Raw genomic sequence first — 23,181 nt, 5'->3', positions numbered from 1 at the left:
AGAGCGTGTGGGCGGAGTCTCTCTACAAGCGCACTGCACTCGCAACCAAATCAATCCAATCAGAAGAGCGTGTGGGCGGAGTCTCTCTACAAGCGCACTGCACTCGCAACCAAATCAACCCAATCAGAAGAGCGTGTGGGCGGAGTCTCTCTACAAGCGCACTGCACTTGCAACCAAATGGATAAGTACATAATCAACTGTGATACATTTTATTTTTCAGGATTGTTTGATGTATAGAAAGTTCAAAAGAACAGCATTTATCTGAAACAGAATCTCTTGTAACATTATAAACGTCTTCACTGTCACTGCTGCTCTATGAGGATCTGGTTCATGTAAGTGTTTCCTAGTTCCTCCGTCTTTAATCCTGAATCACTGTCCAATCGTGATTAAAGAAACACCTGGAAAATTCCTTCTGTGCGGACCGTGACGCTGTAGGAAAACTGTGAAACCAAATTAAACACAGCTGGAGCTTTAGTGGGCTGATATAAAAACAGGTTTGTCTAATAAAAGGAAACTCACATGCAGCGTGTTCAAGAACAACAGATAGACTGACCTTATAAAACATTCATGGACTCACTGGACTCTCTGTAGAAACAGAATTCTGTCACGTTTTAATGGAAAAAACGTGTATATACACATACATGCATATATATTCTAATTCAATACAGCTGCATATACAATTAGAATATTATTACATTTTCAAATACTAGTCAAATACTACATTTATGAAAATAAATGAACTTAAATAATTTTAAATCTAATTCAATACAGCTGCATTTACAAGTAGAATAATAGAATATTGCAAAAAATGATTCATATAAAGAAAAAATTCAAACTGACACATGAAATGTGTTTCACATAAAGCAGGTAATCTTCAGAAACCCTATTAATGCTGTCAGGAAAACCAACATCAGCTCCAGGCCATCCAACAAACGTTTCCATTGAAGTCTGAGGAGGTTCATCATATCAAAGAGTCAAAGGCCTCGGGAAAAAAAAGACTAAAATGAATCTTCTGTGATTGTCCTCTCAGGTCAATCATTTTTCTCACCTCTCAATCCACAGAACCGGTCCGGTGCTCCAGATAGGAAATCACGCTTCATTTATCTAATCGTGTTACGGCCGGCGGTCTGCCAGAGAGCAAACGCATCACAAGGGGGCCATTCAATAGCGGCTAATTGAATACATCACGGGCCACATGTGTTCTGAAGCTGACGCGTTTCCCAAGAAACTTCACAGAACTTTCCTTCAACTTCTCCAGCATGTCCAAACACCCATGAGCTCTTTTTAAGAGACGCTGGAGACGGCAATATTTTTTAAATAGAAAATCAAACAGCATATGCACCTTGATTGAATTTTGCAATTCATAAATGGCCAGAACAAACATGTGCGTGTTATAAAACCCCCGCTGTTCTTCCTCAGTTTTATAACATCTGTCATTTAAATATTCACTCAGCGCGGCGTTTGTAATCTACTAATGACGAAACGCTGGTGCGGTACACGAGTGAGCCCCTCACGGTCAATTCTGACCGTACGTCAGTGTCGTTTCTATAGGGGTCACAATTAGGTTAAAAGCATTGAGTGCACAGCCGCTCCTCTTCAATGTGATGCCTGATCTCCACGTCTTTAATGGACTGAGATGGATATCACTGGAGTCACGTGACACACACAATCGAGCACAACAGTATCTTTATTACTGAACCCTCAGAGGATCGAACCTGCCACATTCTGCTAGGCTTTAACCACTGCACCACATCACCCACCGTATCAAAACAACACAGTTTTACACTTATTATTATGCTTAAAAGAGCTGTTAGTAAATTAATTGAATTTCAGGGTTGTTATTGTTAACTAAAACTAAAAACATAAAAAAAAAAATCCGTTATTAAACGATAACTGAATAAAAAAAAATTGTTGTAAAAACGAACTTATTTTATTTCTCATTTTCATCAAGTTTATGTTGAAGTACTAAAATACAACAAGCTTCTTCCCAGGTTGGTGACATCACTAACCCTAAAATTTACATAAACCCCGCCCCCATGAACACACAACAAAGGGGGCGGGGCCATGTTGGGCTGCTTTAGAGAAGAGGAAGAGTTGTTGTAGTAGAGTGTTGTTGACATGCCGTCATTTTACACCGGACTGCTTCACAAACGAGGGTCAATTCAACACAAAAGATTAACATGACGGCACATGCTAGTGGATGAGTTGAATCAACTCCACAGCAACTACATAAATTTATCCACTAACCATTCAGAAACGTCCAGTTTCATTCTAAAAGTGGTAACTTCTTCCTGAGTCTCTCCATCAGTGTCGACTCCGGTTTGAACAGTGCAATGGTGCGTTCACACAGGACACGAATTAAGCATTAAGCGCGAGTGATTTACATGTTAAGTCAATGCAAAGACACGAATAGACATCCTGCGGCGCGATTAGCACGAATGAGGCAGCGCGAATGACGCGGTCCGAATAGAGCGTTTCGGGCGTTTGGCGCTCATAACGCATGATTTGCGTGAATCGTGCGAGTTGAAAAATCTGAACTTTGGTGAAAATTTGCGCTGCGTTAACCAATCAGGAGCTTGCTCTAGTAGTGACATGATTACGACATAGCGAGAGGAGGCAGAAATCCGAAACAACAATGGAGGACAATCATCGACGCTGTACGATACATCTTCATACTTTTATAGAAACAGGAATAAAAAGGATCTTGTTTGGAAGAAAGTGAGTCAGGAGGTCGGACAATCTGGTAAGTTGTAAAAAACGCTCTTTACTCAATTCGAGCTATATATATACACACATATTGAGACTACAAGCTAGCTAAAGCCAGCAAATTGAGCTTATTCGCCGTATTTTACAACTACTTTCTCGCTGACGAGTTGATGTGTTTATTCAGAGGAAGTGTGCAGAAACGAGACGAGCCGCCTGGCAGAAGCCCATCTCATGACGCGAATTCGCGTCTGTTGTTAAGTGAATTTAACGTGCGAATGAAGCGAGTAAAATGTTCAAGCGTCCAACTACGCGTGAATAGCGCGATTTATTCGCGCAAGTCGCGTCCGGTGTGAACGCCCCATAAGGCTGAACACCGTTACTGACAATCCTCATTTTGGCTGCGTGAGATTCTCCAGCTTTGTTGTTGTTGAGAGACCGAAGCACAAGCTGTTGAAGCAGCAGCAGCCACTGAATTATCTTTTAGAGTGCACAAAACGTCAAAGAAAACACGTCAGACTAAATATGAGTTATTGGTATGTACTGTACTGTATATTGCAAAGTAAAAACCAGTCTAGAACCACAACCACTGCTATAGGAACACCAATGCTCAGTGCTGACTCTGGTTTTCCAGTTTCTAATTCATTAAGTTCCGTTTCATTTCATTAAGTCTGAAGCGGATCATTAATGCCTGTGAAGGCAGGTCTGAAGCTCAATATCTCACTCAGCTCTTTACAAACACTAATAACCATTAAACCACGTGAGACACACTTCACATAGGAGTTAAGATCAGACCCACACAGAACCTGAACAACCAATGCTCAAAACATCTCCTATTTCTTATGTCCGCTAATATATATATTTAATTTACATATACAGTGGCTTCTTGTATTCTTGTAATTGTATTTGTCAAGTGTCGAAAAGTGCCCAAGAACCCCAAATAGTGACGACTGATTTAAATGCCAATAAACACACACACACACACACCCCCCTGTATATGAGTCTCAACCTGCCAATATGAGATATTACATAAGACATTAAATTTGGGAATGACTAACAAGCAGTTATATAATAAAAACAGGCACTTTGAAATGTCTGTCAGTACAGTGGAGCTCTGCAGCTGCTGCGGATCATGACGAGAAGGAGCCGGTGTGTTTTATCAGGAATACACACACAGCTAATTTACCCTGCTGCCTGACAACATGTCAGAGATGCCTGTGCCTTCCGACAGGAATGCTGGGAATCATTTCTGCCACCCACCCACACACACACACACACACACACACACACACACACACACACCCACACACACCCACACACACACACTGCATACCTTTCCTGAACCGCTCCGCTTTGATTGTGACTCTGATATGACGTCTCTCTCGTGAGGTCCGATCACCATCTGCTGTGAGTCTTGGTTCGCTCATATATGAATGTTAACGGCAGATATAAAGTGCCTGTTCGTAGTCCTGTGAGTTTTTTATAGTGGACTACAGACGCTTCCTTTAGCTGTTTACGCTGGCCTTTCCTTCCTGTCAGGATAGGGAGGGATCGTCTCTGCGTGAGTGTGTGTTTGTGTGAGACCTTTGTTATTTACTGCTGTCTTTTAAATGTGTGTACTAGTGGTCGACTGATATGGGTTTATTTAATGGACAATGCTTAAATTGTAACAGTTTGGGGTGAAAAATTATCAAGGACGCATTAAACTGATCAAGAGTGACAGTAAAGACATTTATTATTGTGGTAGATTTTCCCCTTTTCCTTTTCTGGGTAATGCAAAAACTACCCAAACACTGGGTTGTTACGTCTGACTCAGGATCTGAGTAACACAAAAACTACCCAAACACTGGGTTGTTACGTCTGACCTGGGATCTAGGTAACGCAAAAACTACCCAAACACTGGGTTGTTACGTCTGACTCAGGATCTGAGTAACACAAAAACTACCCAAACACTGGGTTGTTACGTCTGACCTGGGATCTAGGTAACGCAAAAACTACCCAAACACTGGGTTGTTACGTCTGACTCAGGATCTGAGTAACACAAAAACTACCCAAACACTGGGTTGTTACGTCTGACCTGGGATCTAGGTAACGCAAAAACTACCCAAACACTGGGTTGTTACGTCTGACCTGGGATCTAGGTAACGCAAAAACTACCCAAACACTGGGTTGTTACGTCTGACCCAGGATCTGGGTAACACAAAAACTACCCAAACACTGGGTTGTTACGTCTGACTCAGGATCTGAGTAACACAAAACCTACCCAAACACTGGGTTGTTATGTCTGACCCAGGATCTGGGTAACGCAAAAACTACCCAAACACTGGGTTGTTACGTCTGACTCAGGATCTGAGTAACACAAAAACTACCCAAACACTGGGTTGTTACGTCTGACCCAGGATCTGAGTAACACAAAACCTACCCAAACACTGGGTTGTTATGTCTGACCCAGGATCTGGGTAACGCAAAAACTACCCAAACACTGGGTTGTTACGTCTGACCTGGGATCTGGGTAACGCAAAAACTACCCAAACACTGGGTTGTTACGTCTGACCCAGGATCTGGGTAACACAAAAACTACCCAAACACTGGGTTGTTACGTCTGACCCAGGATCTGGGTAACACAAAAACTACCCAAACACTGGGTTGTTACGTCTGACTCAGGATCTGAGTAACGCAAAAACTACCCAAACACTGGGTTGTTACGTCTGACCTGGGATCTGGGTAACACAAAAACTACCCAAACACTGGGTTGTTACGTCTGACCCAGGATCTGGGTAACACAAAAACTACCCAAACACTGGGTTGTTACGTCTGACCCAGGATCTGGGTAACACAAAAACTACCCAAACACTGGGTTGTTACGTCTGACTCAGGATCTGAGTAACGCAAAAACTACCCAAACACTGGGTTGTTACGTCTGACCTGGGATCTGGGTAACACAAAAACTACCCAAACACTGGGTTGTTACGTCTGACCCAGGATCTGGGTAACACAAAAACTACCCAAACACTGGGTTGTTACGTCTGACTCAGGATCTGAGTAACGCAAAAACTACCCAAACACTGGGTTGTTACGTCTGACCTGGGATCTGGGTAACACAAAAACTACCCAAACACTGGGTTGTTCCGTCTGACCTGGGATCTGGGTAATAACACAGGACCATAACACTCAGAAAGCATTTCCAAGGCAATTTTTCCTGACAAACTGAAATTGAAAGAACACATGGATTTTCACCCTGCGATAAATCATTGTTTCTTCAGTAGAAACAGACCTCAACAGCATCATGACAGAGATGGGTTATAAAGCATGTGATTCACTTTCGTTCAGACACGCAATCTTACCCGGCAAGGCATTGCAAAAATGTGAATTGTTTAGAGACAAAATTGCAGGTAATTCACTTTATTGGCCTGTGTGTTGTTAACATTGATGTATCGCAGGGTGAAGTTTCCAGGCTGGTGTTCCTGCAGCTACTAACATCTCTCAGATCTCAAATACTCATGCTGAGGCAGAGGTCAAAAGCCGTGACCCGAGGTCAACACGCTGGACATCAGAGACAACGTTTTTTTGAAAGAAAACAATCTTGGTGCAAAAGTGCATGCTCCTTCATGAGATGTTTTTGTAAAATGCTATTTTGTGGTATCATATACGCATGCAAAGTTGGTGGAAAGTTGGGGGCATATTTTATATTTTTAAAACTATAGGCCTAGATGCAGAAATATATTTATAGATGCACTATAAATATGTATGAAATTTGCATAGTGTTTGGAAAATATAATACGGAAAAATCCTCTACATTTTGAACTGGAACTCATTTATGTTGGTGCAAGATGACGTTTTTCTCCTCTTTTCATCATGTGGCTGTTTTAGATCATGCTTGATTTTCTCCATAGTGTTTTAAAGTGGTAAATTCTCAATAGAGTTCAAATGAGTCGCACATTTTATCATCAGCGTCGCAATAGGAATGACTCGAGCAAATCTTATCATGCCGAATGAGCGTTCATGCATTTCCCACTGGTGGAATGTCTTCAGGACGTAAACTCTCTGAAGATTCCCATCAGGAAGAGGATCTCCACCCGACTGGAGAACAGATCAGCTCAAGGTCAAACACCGACGAGGAAAACGCCTCAGAGACAACAATAACAACACATTCAAAACCAGTTCTAACCCAGTCTTCTCTGTTCATTAGGCGAGTACATCTGCATCTCCAATTCAAATCAAACCACCGCCAGCTCTGAATCCAATTAGCCTTGCTTTGTATAAATAATACGAGAGCGAGAGCAAAGCTCTGAGTCATTTCAACCCAAATTTATCAGTAACTACAAAGGCCTGTTAAGTAGATCTACCTCTGATTTGCTTCTAAAGCATGTTTTTAATCAGACAGGAATGGCAAAGCTTTTCCCATTAATGAGAAACACAAAGTCGGTGTTCATAAATAAACATGGCGAAGCAGCTCAAACCTCATTAACAGCTGGACACTCAACACATCAAACGCACATAAAACTAAAGTAACACACTGTATAACAGCATTACTCTCAAAACATTATGAGGCACAAACTGCTCCATAATATCCACATACTGCCAGATATAAGAGTTACATAAAAATCAGGTGCTGGAAAATCACATGACTGAGCAATGATCTTACACATGCCTGACTACTAACTTCACACTGAAATAACACCAAAGATACCGTCAGTGATCACAGGATACACTGTCCCTTCCTAAAAACTGGTCAAACCAAATTACTTTGACAGAGGCGAACTGAAGATAGTTAAAACAGTGCAGTTTCATACAGAAAATACACAGTAAACATGATGTACACAATTACAATTTACATCGAAGTGTGCACAACGGACATATAATAAAAATAATTTTATAATAGGGGTGTATGAGATTGAAAACAAATAATATCTTGATATTTTCTGGGATACTTTGATGTTTCAAAACAAAGAAATGATACTTTAAATATGAAACTAAAACCATCAGTAGGTGGCAGCTTAATGAGTGAGTCTATACTGATTCATTCAAACAGTGGATTCATTCTTTATAAATGAGTCACTGAATCAATCACTAACCCAATTCCTTCAAAACATTGATTAATTCAGTAACAAAACACCAATGGTTCTGCACAGCAAAATCCCCAGAGTTAAATCAACTCTGCTCAGAGAACATACGGTCCCTCTCTACACAGAGTTAAAATAACACTGAAGCAGAGTTAAAGTTAATGAGATAACATGCTGTTTGTGGAGTTGTTTAATCAGATCTTGAGAGATTTAATGTCTTTTGTCTTCAGTTGAGTTCATTTTAGGCTGTGGCTGGAAGTCAGTTGTAGTTCTTGTGTTTCTCTTCAGTGATTCTGCTTGTTAACAGCAGGTGTTCATCACTAATGCTCAATCATCACTTAATTATCTCATTAACTTTAACTCTGCTTCAGTGTTACTTTAACACTATATAGAGAGGGACCATATGTACTCTGAGCAGAGTTGATTTAACTCTGGGGATTTTGCTGTGTTGATGTGGCTTTTTTGGAACTATTTTCATTGACGAAATAGATCAAAAACAGACAATATTGTGTCAAAAATGTAACTCACAATATTAACTTCTCAACTTCTTATAAAATCATTATCATATTTGCAATCATGCTCATGTGATATTGCTTAACTAAACAAAGAAATTATACTTTATATGAAACTAAAACCGCCAGTAGGTGGTAGCTTAAAGAGTGAGTCTACACCGATTCGTTCAAACAGCAGATTCATTCTTTGTAAACAAGTCGCTGAATCAATTACTCACCTGATTCCTGCAAAACGTTGATTAATTCAGTAACAAAACACCAATAGTTCTGATGTGGCTATTTGGAATTAATTTCATTGGTGAAACAGAGCAAAAACAGACAATATTGTGTCAAAAATGTAACTCACAATATCAGCTTCTTATAAAATCAATATCACGTTTGCAGTCATGCTGATATTTGGGAAAAGCAGAAAGGTTGCTCGTGTGATAGGGGAAGTGTACCCATTAAGCCCACCAAAATCTAAATGTAGGTGTTTTTTATGGATATTGACATGGTTTATAAGAAAAATAATTTGTTAAAACGCAAGATTTATCTCTCATTTGAAAATGTATTAATTAGTTGATGTACATTTTAGAATATAAATTTAAGATATTTTATGAATAATGTTAGAAGTCTGACATGGGCTTAATTGGTACTTTGGCACCATTTAAGCCTGCATGTCATGATTGATTCACAAAGTATAAAAATGTATTGATTTTAAAAAAGTAAAACTTCAATAAGTTTATTCAGTGAGATGGAAGTATTCAAAAAAATCCTTTTACTAATGTTTGATTAGAGCCCTGGGTGGGATGGGTAGGTGTTACTGGCTGGGGGTTCAAGCTGGTGGTCTGGAGCCTTAAAGGAACACTCCACTTTTTTTGAAAATAGGCTCATTTTCCAGCTCCCCTAGAGTTAAACAGTTGAGTTTTACCATTTTCGAATCCATTCAGCCGATCTCCGGGTCTGGCGGTACCACTTTTAGCATAGCTTAGCATAGTTCATTGAATCTGATTAGACCGTTAGCATCTCGCTCAAAAATGACCAAAGAGTTGATATTTTTCCTATTTAAAACTTGACTCTTCTGTAGTTACATCGTGTACTAAGACCGACGGAAAATGAAAAGTTGCGATTTTCTAGAACTTGGCTCCATCTCAATTGAATTAATGTGTGTAATTTGTAGGCCTATATAAATATAGTTGTAAATTAAAGTTGTAAGTAAGTTAAGGTAGGTAAAAGTACACAAAGAAATGTTATCATTAAACATTTTCACTCAGAAAATTGATCAAAGTTTGTAATTAGAGGGATTTCTCATTGAAACACATAAGGTGGGCTTAAATGGTTCCACAGTGAGTAATGGTGAAAAAATACATTGTTTTCCTTTAAAAATGTAAGATATGTTTACAAAGACATGCATGGAGCTCAAATATAATGTGGACTAAGCATCATAGTAATTTTTATTGTGCCCACATTGAGAAATGTTAAGATTTATTCATTTAAGTTTAGCTTGTGTTGGCTACAGTTTGCATGCATTTTGTGGCGCTGTACCATTTAAAGAAAAAAAAAAGAAAGAAAAAAAAAGTTAATTCATGAAAATAATCTGTTCTACAAAACAATTTAAGATGTATTTATTTGTAAATTAGTGTAAAATGAATGACAAATCATTCATTGTTTGTAGTTCACATGCTTAATTCTTTGGCAGTCCATCTTTCAGTAAGGCTAATGGTTTGACCTTGAGATTAGCTTTGTGCGCAAGCTAATAAAACTCATCTTTCCATTTAAAGAAAAACGATATAAAATGATAAAATACTATTTATTCATAGACGAAAAACAATACATTTATCTCTTATTTGACGTAATATCAGTGTACTCTCCAAAGAAATGGCTGAAAAGTGCAGAAATGTGTTGATTTCTGAAGGGTACCGAAAGACCAAAGTTTTTGGGTGTCTTTGTACGGGGTACCCTTAGACAGCATGCCCATGAGTGGGGCTAACTCAACACTGACATTGACAACATTGTGATTAGTATGCAAAAAAAAATGTCAGTTAAGTAACAAATCACTGGATTTGTTAAAATAATGGCCAGCATAAAATATAATTTTCACTTTTTTTAATTTGATTTCAGAGTTGAAAGTGGGCTTAAAGGGTACATGGGCTTAATGGGTACACTTACCCTATTGCTTAAATAAACAAAGAAATACTTTAAATATGAAACTAAAACTGCCAGTAGATGGCAGCTTAATGAGTGAGCCGATACTGATTCATTCTTTGTAAATGAGTCACTGAATCAATCACTTACCCGATTCCTTCAAAAGATTAATTAATTCAGTAATTGTTGGGTTGAAAATGGACAAACCCAGCGAATGGGTTGTTTTAATCCAGCGATTGGGTTAAATGTTTGCCCAACATGCTGGGTAGTTGCAGGGTTAAAACAACCCAATCGCTGGGTTTGTCCATTTTCAACCCAACTTGGGTTGTTTTAACCCAGCATTTTTTAGTGTACTTAACCGTCGGTCACACACATCCGCCATGTTTGTTGTTTTTAACACTTTTTATTCGCGTTTGTAGTTGTAACTCACAATGGGTTGTAGGCAACATTAGCTGTTTTATTAGAGCGTGAACAGATCTGCACTTCGAATTCTAACCAGGAACAGTAGACCATCCGGGTACCTTCGGAATACTCATTTCAACATACTATGATTTGGGACACACTAATTCTAATTTCAAATACTATTTAGGACGGATCGTATGCGAATTGGAGTCACTTGCTTCAGAATGAATGAGCTGTTTAAATGAATCGGTTGAATGAATGACTCACTCATTAAGCTGCCACCTACTGGTGGTTTTAGTTTCGTATTTAAAGTATCACATCTTTGGTTAGAAATATCAACGTAGCAAGCAAAATATCATCTAATTATGATTATTGACAGAAAATAGAGATTTTTTTTAGACCTCTTTCTCCAAGTAGGTTAAAAAAACCCAAAAAATATTCCCCTATGAAACCCGAGACACAAACGTCCATCTGAAAACACGACATCAGAACAGAAATAAAGGGCGTTTTGTCTTCAGAGGTGCTTTTATGAGCTGAGGCTGCAGTGTAAATACTCTGTTTATTTTGACTGAAGGGGGTGAAGGGTACTTGAGGTGCTCACACGTTCGTTTTCCAGCTTAATGGTCTGTGAAAGGTGAATTATCTCTGTACACACTCGCTCAGAGGCCTCAGAGTCACGCACACACACACACACACACACACACACACACACACACACACACACACACACACACACACACACACACACGTCAGGGCTTTTAGACCATCAGACTTTAATGTTATAAATAGAAGAGGTTTGAGGTTGAGAGAGAGAGAAACAGACAAAGAAAGAGTCAGGAAAGAGCATCCAGATGAAAAGGAAATGCTGTTTTTAAACAAAACTAATACACAATCAGGACAAACAGATCAGTGCTGACTAGAAGCAGACCGTTTCTCTGAAATCAATTACGACTCTTAAAATCCACAACAGCACCAATTATTCCAACACATTACAAAATGAAACGCAACCATAAGCAAACTGAACAGACTCAAAAATGGTTCTGCCAGATCTGGTTTATTGGACTCTTAGATGGTGATAAAACTACATTCAACAAAGTAGGTGAAAACATTCACTGATGCTCCAGAAGGACATACCATGTATTAAGATGAAAACTTTTTGAATTTGAAGATCAGGGTAAATTGCACTTATTTTGTCTTCTGGGGAAAACCTAAGTATCATCAGAGTAGATAGAGACATTTGAGTTAAATGTGTTCAAAAGTCTGAAAATCTGTGTGTAACTTTAAGGAACGTCACTACCGAACACCCTTTTTCTGCAATTAAGCAAACTTTTTTGGGTGTTATTCCATAAAATGTAGTTTATATGTGTGTTTAACTGTTCAGAACTGTGCTAGCTAACCATGTGCTGATTAACATCTTTAAACGGCTCAAAACTATCTAAAATTGTCGCTACCGAAACAGTCACGACTGAAACATGTCATCATTGTTTTGGTAGTGACCAAAGGAACACATTTATTTGGGGGATATAAACACAATTTTAGTACAGTTATGCAAATCATTAGTATTTTAATATTTTTTAATATGAGAGTTAAAATCCTGTCATGTGATGTGGTCACTACCGACACATTACTGTCACTACCGAAACTGTGCAGTCACGACCGAAACATGGGATGTTTTGTCAAAAATAAAGTATATTGAATGATCAACGAAGATGTTATTATAGTGTTTGGTTCAATGTTTATTCAAACTAATGAATTCTTCACTTTGAAATCAGTTTGATAAACTTTATGAATTTTACAAAGAAAGATTGGATTCAAAATACAACAAATCTCATAAATTACACTTGAAATATTGTTTAAATTGTAATTGTTATTGATTTACCTGTGAAAACTTTTTTTAAAAAAATAGCAAAAAATATATTTAAAAGGTAGAAAATCTTAATAGGTCAATGTGACCCTTCTTATTAAATTATTTATTATTGTGTTTCGGTAGTGACAAATTTGGGGAGAGGAAAAATATTCCAAAATTTTCTGAAAATACAATATGAGAATTAACTAATGTATACCTTGGATATTATACAATTTTCATACATACAAAATTTGTGGAAAAATAATTGTTTCAAGACGTGTAGAATGGCCCATATGTGTCTAACCTCTGATAAAAATGTCAAAACTTCCATAAAATCTATTGTAAACTAGTCCAGCTGTGTGCCAGAAAGCAAACCACCTAGCAACCACCCAGAACTTCTTAGCAACTGCACAGTCATGCCTTCACAACATGAACAATGCATGAAAAAAGCTCTTGTCGTCACCCGCTAGAGCTTCACGTCCATCCTGACGGAAACAGCAGCATGTGAAATCATACATCAATATTACTACCACGAGTTCATCATTTAAACATCAGCACACTCACGCGTCAAACATCTTCAGAATCGTCTCTCAGCTGACTCCTGAACCCATCTGACATCTGATCAATATTTAAATGAATTTCCAGCAGGATTTCTTTGCGAAGCTCTTCGGCTGCTGTGTTACACCAGCATGATCTGAGCATTATGAACCAAACTTCATGTATAAATGACACGAAAATGTCTAACTGACATCAATTAGTCAATATAATCTTCATATATATATATCAAAAAGACAAAAGCGTGGAAAAGTGACACCAGACTTTGACTATGCTATCTAAACAGCCGAGGATCAAAAGCATAAATTCCACACAGGTAAACGTCATCAATTCATTAATGTTATTAACTAATGAGCTGCTGTGCGCCTTCCTTCTCCAGACAAACAAACCCAATAAAACACTGTGGATTTACCATCCCCGCGGGTTTAATAAAGCATGCTGTAAATTTGTATAAAATAAAAGCCGGTGTCATATCTACACTGGCTCATTGTTCAAGGCTTCTTGAGCGGAGGGCCTGTAAATCGCGGCGGGGACGGCGTTTTCCTCTCGAGTGAGTTTGTCTTCCCTACAGAGGTGTCATAAATCACAGCGGCCGTCACAACACAAGCTCTCTCCTTCTGCTTTCACAATCTCCCATCACATCGATCAGAGCGCCGAGGGCTTTACGAGCCGCGTCTCTACTGAACGACCGCATCAGCCGTGATGGAGCGCGAGCTTTACCCCCCGCCGTCCGTCAGGCTGAGGAGGCGCCGGTAAATCTGGGGACATTAGGAGCCTGAACTACAGCTCAGAGATGCTGTGCTGAGAAAGAGACGGAGTGACACGGCATGTGGATGGAGGAAAGATCCGCTTCTGACAGACTCTCAGATCCCGAGAGACGGACAGAAACAATGAGCTTTTACACGTCAGTCCAAGCTAATCTCTCTTATTACCTTTAATAACACATTAATAATAAAAATACAGCATTTATTTAAAACTATTCATAACAGTAATAATACTAATACTAATAATAATAATAATAATATTATTATTATTTTAAAAATATCATTTAAAATAATTAAAAAAAAAATTATATATATATATATATATATAATTTATATATATAATTTTATTTAATTTAATATTTATTTAAAAAAGCATTTAAAATAATAATAACTATCTTTTTATAATTATTTTTTAATAATAATAAAAAATAATGTTTTACTATTATTATAGTTTTTGTAATTATATTTAAAAATAATAATGACAACAGATATAACAGATATTAAAGCTGATAATAATAATATTACATAATTTACTTAAAACAATTTGTACAATAATTCTACTAACAATAATAAAGCATTTCTTTAAAACAATATTTACAACAATAAATTATTACAGCTTTTTGTAATTCTTTTAATGTGATTCTTAAAATAATAAAGCATTAATAATATAGCAGTTTTAATCATGATAATAATAATAATAATAATAATAATAATATACAGCATTTACTTAATGTTTAATACTACTACTAATAACAAAATAAATTATTATTATAGCTTTATTTTGTAATTTTAATAATAATGCATTTCTTTAAAGCAATTTAATAAAAATAAAGCGTTTGTAATTATATTTTATTATTATTATTAATAATAATAATAATAATACAGTATTTACTTAAAACAATATGTACAATAATATTATTAATAATAACAAATTATTATAGCTTTATTTTGCTATTTTTAATAATAATAATAATAATAATAATAATAATGCATTTATTTAAAATAATATTTATAATATTAATAAATTATTACAGCTTTTTGTAATTATGTTTTAATAATAATATAAGCATAATATGACATTTATAATAATAATAATAATAATAATAAAAATAATAATAAATCAGCTTTTACTTAAAACAATATGTACAATAATACTAATACTACTAATAATAAAAACAATATCATTATCATAGGAATTTATTGTAACATTTTGTAATTTTCAATATTAATAATAAAAAAATTATTTAAAAAAAAATGTATAATAATAATGATTATAGCTTTTTAGAATTATATTTTATTAATAACAATAACAAAAATAATAAGAATTTTGCAATAATAATAATAATAATATAGCATTTAAAATAATAATAATAATACATTATTAATGCATTAATAATTGCAAAAATATTTTGACATATGCATCAAAAAGTCTCGTTCACCATGTGCTCCAGTGTCTGTTTCTGTAAGTCAAGGTGTTTCATCTCAGTACGAGTTGAGATAGTAGAGATGAAGGGTCAGTCAGGGTCAGTCAGGGTCAGTCAGCACTTCTGCGGGTTCTGTTACGGGCCTCTGGAGTCAGTCCTCCGTCTGTCTCACTGCTGACCCTACAGCCGCACGACGAGTGTTCAGATATCCTCTCATCTAAAGTGCCTTTTTAGCGACGTACACTACAGCTCCAGACCTGAACACGGCACTAAATCAGAGTGAAGAGGCACAGCAGAGATAAAAATAGACAGCGGCCCTGTGCTTATCAAACAACGCTCTTACTCTGGCCGTCTGCCTGCAGGGAGGACAGATATAAAGACAGTCTGTCTCACGTCTCCGGCCGTCCAGCGTGAGAACAGAGAGATTCCTGTCATCCTAAAACCTGCCAAGCACAACACTCACTTTAATCTTAAGGACACTTTACTATAAAGTTCCAATTATTAACATTAGTCAACTACATGAAATAAAAATGAGAAATACTTCGCTACAGCAATAAACTGCAAAACATGCAACTATCACAGCGTTTGGCCAACTAAAATTACTAAAATGGTAAATGAATGGTTAAACTACCTGCTTAGTCTGGGGAGTTTCACAGGAAACTAAAAATAAAAGAATAAAATTAAATAAATAATAAAATTAAATATAACTAAATAATAAAAATGGGATAAATTAATGAAAAATAAATAAAACTAATTTTTAAAAATAAATAAATGACTAAATTAGTAAATGAATGGTTTAATTACTTGCTTAGTCTGGGGAGTAAAACTAAAAAAGTAAAAAAAATTAAATATAACCAAATAATAAAAACAGAATAAATTAATAAAAAAATAAATAAAACTAATTTATAAATAAATAAATAAATAAATAAATAAATTGGTAAATGAATGGTTAAATTACTTGCTTAGGCTGGGGAGTTTCACGGGAAACTAAAAATAAAAGAATAAAATTAAATAAATAATAAAATTAAATGTAACTAAATAGTAGAAATGGAATAAATTAATGAAAAATAAATAAAACTATTTTTAAAAAATAAATAATGACTAAATTAGTAAATGAATGGTTAAATTACTTGCTTAGTCTGGGGAGTTTGACGGGAAACTAAAAAAAAAAAATTTATTAAAAAAATATAACTAAATAATAAAAATGAAAAAAAATAATGAAAAATAAATCAAACTCATTTTTAAAAATAAATAAATAAAATGATTCAATTGGCTAAAATAAATTCAATGACATCTGCCATTTCACTCGGTCTCTTAAGAATATACAAACAGTATGATTCTCCAGGATTTGACCTTGAGACTTCCATTTAATTTTGTACAAACTGATGGACAGTTCACAATTATTTCTGTCCCAGTCAACAACGCACATGCAGTAAGCCATCATTTAGCAGGTAAAACCCCCAGAGACGCTGCTGAAGTGCTCTAAGACTCCTCACTTCAAGAACAATCCCTGATCAATGTGAGCGGAAACATCTGTAAACATCCTTAAATGTAAGCCTTTATTCCCTCGGCCATAAAACAGCGTTCCTTGACAAGCAGCAGCTGTTCGGAGCAGCACATTTCAGAAAAACACGTGTTTGGACAATTAAAATGTTACGCTAGCAGGTCCAAATCAAAGGTGTTCCCTAATAAGTGTCGTTTGGTGTTGGATCAAGCGCTCTGGCGACATGTGGCACGAGGAAAACAGGACTCACTTACATCCCTGAAACTCAAACGACGGCAACAACAGCAGCTCATAACACACACGACAAGATGGAAAATGTATTTTTCTTTTGCGTCCACTCAAGATGTCAGTAGCTATGTTTCCATCCACCTATCTTTATGCACATTTTGGGATATTGCATAAAAAAAATGATGGATGGAAATGCCGAGATGTGCATAACTGGACAAACCAGCGGACCAATCACATCGCAGCATCTCAAATGTTGGTTTGGTGGTTCTGAAACGTCAAAGTCTGTCATCAGAATGATTTGGTTCAATAATAGTAATTTATAATGATTTATAAGGAGTCCATCCAATGAAAGACTTTAGAACTGAGCGTTCTAGTAAAATAGACTGAATATAAAAATGTGTATTAAAAAACATGGAGCCCAATAAATAAAATAAAAATGTGGTGCTCATGGCGTAAGATGCTGAAAAAACAGCGAGAGGCATATATAGCTGACAAAATCATTTCTATTTCAAGGTGTTTTTCATGTAGTTTTTCATTTTGATGGCATAACTATTTTCAAAATAAAAAAGTAATTTATAATTGACATTGTAATTTCACTCAGAAAAGACCTTAGAAAAATTTAAATGTGTATTAATATATTTTGCACTTTTCACTTTATTTTCATTTTCTTGACAACATTTCCTAATTATTTCAATGCAGATTTAATTGCATCTCTGCACACTAGATTCTGTGAATAGGAAAGTTTGAAACAAGCGCGTGTGACATGATTTCAGCAGTCATATATCTGGTGTAGGAGGGCGTTCCAATACGATCGGACCCTGAAGTTAACATGTGAGAAGATCTGGTGCACGAAGATGAAACACTGCAACGCTCCTCTGAAGATCTCAAACAAGTTTAACAACGTCAAAAGTCTTTCCCAGTGTGAGCGGAGTGTGTGTGTGTGTGTCGGTCAGACGACACACACATCGTTTTAGAGCCATGCGCCGCAGTCAGACCAGCGTCTTACCTCACTTCCCTCGGCCACCGGTTCCCTGCCAGCGTTCACAGCCACTCCGGAGTTCATGGTCCCTAAACTCCTGGAGCTAATCACGGTATTCCAGCGTGAGCTGGAGACGGTCGGCAGACGCCCGAGGTCGACGAGAAACGCGTCCCCTCTCAGGTTCCTCCTGCTTCTGTAATCCACACGCGCTGCTGACAGCTCATCCTCGATTTCACAAGCACGATCCGGCAATATTCCCAAAGCAATCCCAATGGTAATCCAAACGTGAGACGGTTAAATCCACACAGAGCACCGGTGCGCCACTCCGCACATTCCGCCAGCCAGCCGGAGACTCCCGGCAGCAGCTCTGCACCGCTCTGATTCACACACACAGAGAGCGAGGGAGGGCGGGAGAGAGAGAGAGAGAGAGAGAGAGAGAGAGAGAGACCTCCTCAGGGCCTCACAGCTGCATGGGGCCGCAGGAGGAGTGTTTTACACACATGTGTGTGTGTGTGTGTGTGACTCCTTCAGGGCCGTTTCAGCCCGTCAGATTCCCCTCGGCTGGAATATGATCAGTCACTCCGCTTCACTCCCTCACTCTAATGCAGCTCTGCTCTCAGAAGCTTTCTGACCAACTCATTTCTATTATTTTTCCAGTTGTTTGGGATAACAGCCAAAGGATTTTCTAAATAACAAAAATCATTTTAACAGTTATACTCACACAAGCATGTAAGCATGATTCTCCACATAACAAAAAGACAACTGCAACTTTTTCTCTCACAATCTCTGAACTGTGAGTTTATATTCCTCAATTTGGACTTTATTTATTAAAAAATTCTCAATTCTGAGGGGAAAAAAAGTCAGAATTGAGATAAAAAAAAGTCTCAATTAGCTTTTTTAGTTTTTATTCTGTGGAGGAATCAAACTTCGTAGAAAAGACTAGAACTGAGTGTAACTAGAAAAAAATTTAAATAATAAAAATGTGTATAAAAAACATGGAACACTAAATAAATAAAGTTATAATATTAATTATACATACACATTATATTTAACTTCTCATTCTTAAAATGTGGCGCTCATCAAACAAGATGCTAAAAAAGGAATGAGAGACATATATGGCTGATAAAATAATTTCTATTTCAAAGTGTATTTCATATAGTTTTTAATTTTGATGGCATAAGATTTACATTGGACAAAATGCTAAAAAAAAGGTATATTATATATATATTTATATATACTATATAAAATGATTTCTATTTTAAGATGTATTTCATGTCGTTTTTCTAATCCTGACTGGTCAACTGACCAAATTAAAGGTGCAGTAAGTGATTTTTTAAAAACGCTGTTGAAAGTGGATCAGACCGAACAGCACAACATACTTGTAGCTAATCAGCAGTAGGGGGCGTGTCCACACATGATAGGGGAGAGTGAGCCAATCAGCAGTAGGGGGTGTGTCCTCATGAAGGGGGAGGAGAGTGAGAGCCAATCAGCAGTAGGGGGTGTGTCCTCGTGATGGGGGAGGAAAGTGAGCCAATCAGCAGTAGGGGGCGTGTCCACTCATGATGGGGGCGGAGAGAGTGAGCCAATCAGCAGTAGGGAGCGTGTCCACTCGTTATAGGGGAGGAGAGACAATCAGCAGTAGGGGGTGTGTCCTCATGATAGGGGAGGAGAGAGAGTGAGCAAATCAGCAGTAGGGGGTGTGTCCACTCATGTTAAGGGAGGAAAGAGTGTGAGCCAATCAGCGGTAGGGGGCATGTCCACTCATGATAAGGGAGGAGAGAGTGAGCAAGAGGGAGATCTGAAGGAAGACTGTAGAAAGAGAGATGGCCGAGAGACATAAAAAAAAAAAGTAATTTGCTCATCATCTTCGCAAAGCATTATTTAGCTTTGCTTCTGCTGTGATAAAAGAGACACTCTTGCATTGCGTGTTCGTGCCTTTTGGAGGCAGAGAAATGAAGGGAGGGATGTGTTTGTTTGGGTTGATTTCAAATATCAACCGTGTTCAACAACGATTTTGAGAAATCGCATACTGCACCTTTAATCAGTGTTGGGCACGTTACTTTAAAAAAGTAATTAGTTATAGTTACTAGTTACTTCTCACAAATAGTAACTGAGTTACATCATTATAAAAGTAACTAATTACCAGGGAAAGTAACTATTGTGTTACTTTTTAAAAAAAAATAATATGTCAAATAACTTGGATGCCCCCAATATTAAATATAAGTCTAAAAATAAATTATGCTTGATCATAAATACATCATAAGATGCGCAATGTATCGGGAGACATGGAGTGGGTCAGACATGATTTTGACCACTTCATTAAGTTTTGTTTTGTAGAAAGCCTTTCTTTAAAGTGAATTTCGTTTTGTAAAAATTGTATCTTAATTTTAATCAATGTTTCATCAACCAATTGCCTGGATTTAATAAATAAGAAGCAAATATAACAGACAACATAATCATGACATGGAGGCGCCGGCGCGATCATTTGCACGTGAACTGGAGTGCGTCTAAATGAACCAGAACTCAGCGGCTGCTTGCCTCACAGACATGAGAAATATATCTATAGAAAGCTTGAAAAGTCAACTAATAGCGTAAATGAATAACTACTAGTCGGCTAGAAAAACTTTCACATATTTTTGATCCAGCATGTCACAAAGGGTATTCTGGTACTCAGCTCAATTATAGTAACGCAGCATTTTTTTGTCAGTAACGGTAACAGCGTTGTAACGGGGAAAAAGTAATTCGTTTGATTACTCGTTACTGAAAAAAGTAACGGCGTTTATTTATAACGCCATTATTCCCATCACTGCCCTTAATGCTGTGAGTTTACAGCGGGACTATACACATCTGTCTGAAAAACCTGTTTGTTTTTTAGGAGCACTGTCTCTTTAACACCCAGCATCTGATGTTTCATTTGTGTTTGCTCTCGTCTCTGAGACACACGCTGGCCGTGATCCAGAACTTTCCCTGCTGTTTCTCTGGCTGAGGCTCTTAAGTAGATTATATCGCTCTCTTGGCACAGACTCTGTGTAACATACTTAATTATAGGTGTGTGTCATTGTGTTAGACGAGTCTTCATCAAACACTCTGTCAGAACCAATGAAAAACACACTGCATCACTCTCACGGCACGATTAGAGCCGATTACACATCCAGAGTCTGAACCGGAGGTCTCCTCGTATGTTTACATGTAAAGACAGAGATGGGCTTGAGTTTATGGGCTTGAGTTTATATGCTTAAAAAGAGGCGAATAGTGATGAGTTACATAATGAGTTCAACAGCTCCCTCTAGTGAAGCTGTCAGGAGGATCATTTCACCCAAAAACAAAGTTCAGTCATCATTTGCCCAAAATACACTGAGGTTTCATTATGACGACATTCACATTCAGACACAAACGCACTCAAGGTTTGATATTTTTGGTTTCTGGACGATATTTCTCCAAGAGTTGAAGCGATCAGAAATGTGCTGCTGTGAGAGAGAAACAGACTAGAAATATTCATACACTCTGAACCTCCAAATACCAAAATACTCGGATGAATAATTCAAGAATCCTCTGAACCCTGTCAGCGAGACACCATCCACAGACCGACACAATCGGAGGGACAATTTAGATTCGTCTCATCTCATATAAGCATTAAAAAGCACTATTACTGACGCATTCAGTCTCCATCTTCTTAATTACTTGTTTGTTTAGAGACTGCCTTAATTTATTCAGAAATCATTTATTCTGCACTGTTCATTTTAGACATTCTCATATTCTGTCTGCACTATTTTATTAATGGTTTGTTCGTGTAAGCTTGCTATTTTCTTAAGAATCCTGCTCCATACAATAAATTATTTACACAATTGATACAATAAATTAATTATTATTAACAATAGATAATTTTTGAATTATATAAAAATAATTTTAAAGTAACAAACTTTATTTTGTTCCTATGGGGCAAATGGCTTTTACAGCAACATATACAAACAAAATAATTTACAGACAATAAAAAAAAATAACAAAAATTATTTACATTTTTTTTTTAAATTAAATAATAAATAAATAATTTAATAAATTAATAATAATTAGTATCAAAAAATGAGTATATAAAATAAATAAATAATAGATGTTTTTTAATAATTTAAAAATAATTTTAAAGTAACAAACTTTATTTTGTCCCTAAAAATATTATTTAAAATATTCAAAAATAGATTTTTATAAAAGATTTTTGTAATAGTTTTAGTAATTAACTTGAAATTTATTTTATCCCTATGGGCAAGTTTTTTACGGCAAGACATACAAACATTTTGAATATTTAATTATTTAATACATATACATAAAAATATACATTATACACATTTTATATATTAAAAATATATATAATAAACAAAACATTTTAATTAATGTTTCGGCTTCTGTGACGTTCATCTTTAATGACCAAATATCATGTGCCCATTCCAGTCCAATTATATCGAAAACATTCATTAGATGGGAATCTAAAGCCGCTTTTCCACCGTCGAGCTGAACGGATCTGAGAATGTTAAGAAACAAGTTATATTTCCACCTGAGTTTGATTAGATTACAAACCGTTCTCAGCCCAAATTTCTCAGTACGGTTGGTTAAGCAACGAGAACGGTTTGGCCCGATGGTGGAAAAGCGCTTTAGATTCCCATCTAATTAATGTCTCTGATATAAGTGGACTGGAATGAACACATGACATTAGGTCATTAAAGATGGACGCCACAGAAGCAGGTCACTGTTTAAAAGAGCAGCAGGAAAGTCACTTTATAACAGCAGTGCAGTCATCTCCCTCCACCTCAAACGAGTGACCGCCGACCTGAACATTTCCTCTTTTTCAGTTCTCGAGGTCACCGACACACCGCCATAAAAACCTCTCAGCCTTTAAACCTCCCACAAACCCCTCCGTACTGCTGATCTCATCAAGACACACTCGGGGAATATCACTGCTGTGCACAATTACTCTCACAATATGGCTTCACACCCTCTTCAGTGGCCTGGAACTCACTCCAGGGTCTTTACCCAGAATTCAACAGTGACAACACACACAGGCTGCAGCCGAAATCACATGCTACCC

At 36.9% G+C, this 23,181-nt stretch overlaps 1 protein-coding gene across 5 annotated transcripts in view; it reads right to left on the bottom strand.

Annotated features, from left to right (window-relative positions):
- LOC127512727 (colorectal mutant cancer protein) overlaps positions 1 to 23,181 on the bottom strand; it is an 83,695-nt gene that overhangs the window by 47,726 nt on the left and 12,788 nt on the right. The window contains exon 1 of one of the 5 annotated variants that reach the window (XM_051893934.1): positions 18,132 to 18,776. The exons of 3 other annotated variants lie outside the window; for them this stretch is intronic. In XM_051893934.1, the coding sequence (XP_051749894.1) occupies positions 18,132 to 18,188 (57 nt within the window). In that variant the 5' untranslated portion in view covers positions 18,189 to 18,776. Of the gene's footprint in view, positions 1 to 4,036; positions 4,237 to 18,131; positions 18,777 to 23,181 lie in introns of those variants that run through there. One more of the 5 variants, XM_051893933.1, reaches the window with a different exon arrangement.

This window comes from Ctenopharyngodon idella, chromosome 5 (genome assembly GCF_019924925.1).
Source record: "Ctenopharyngodon idella isolate HZGC_01 chromosome 5, HZGC01, whole genome shotgun sequence".
Taxonomy (NCBI): domain Eukaryota; kingdom Metazoa; phylum Chordata; class Actinopteri; order Cypriniformes; family Xenocyprididae; genus Ctenopharyngodon; species Ctenopharyngodon idella.
This window is presented reverse-complemented; position numbering and strand designations above follow the sequence as displayed.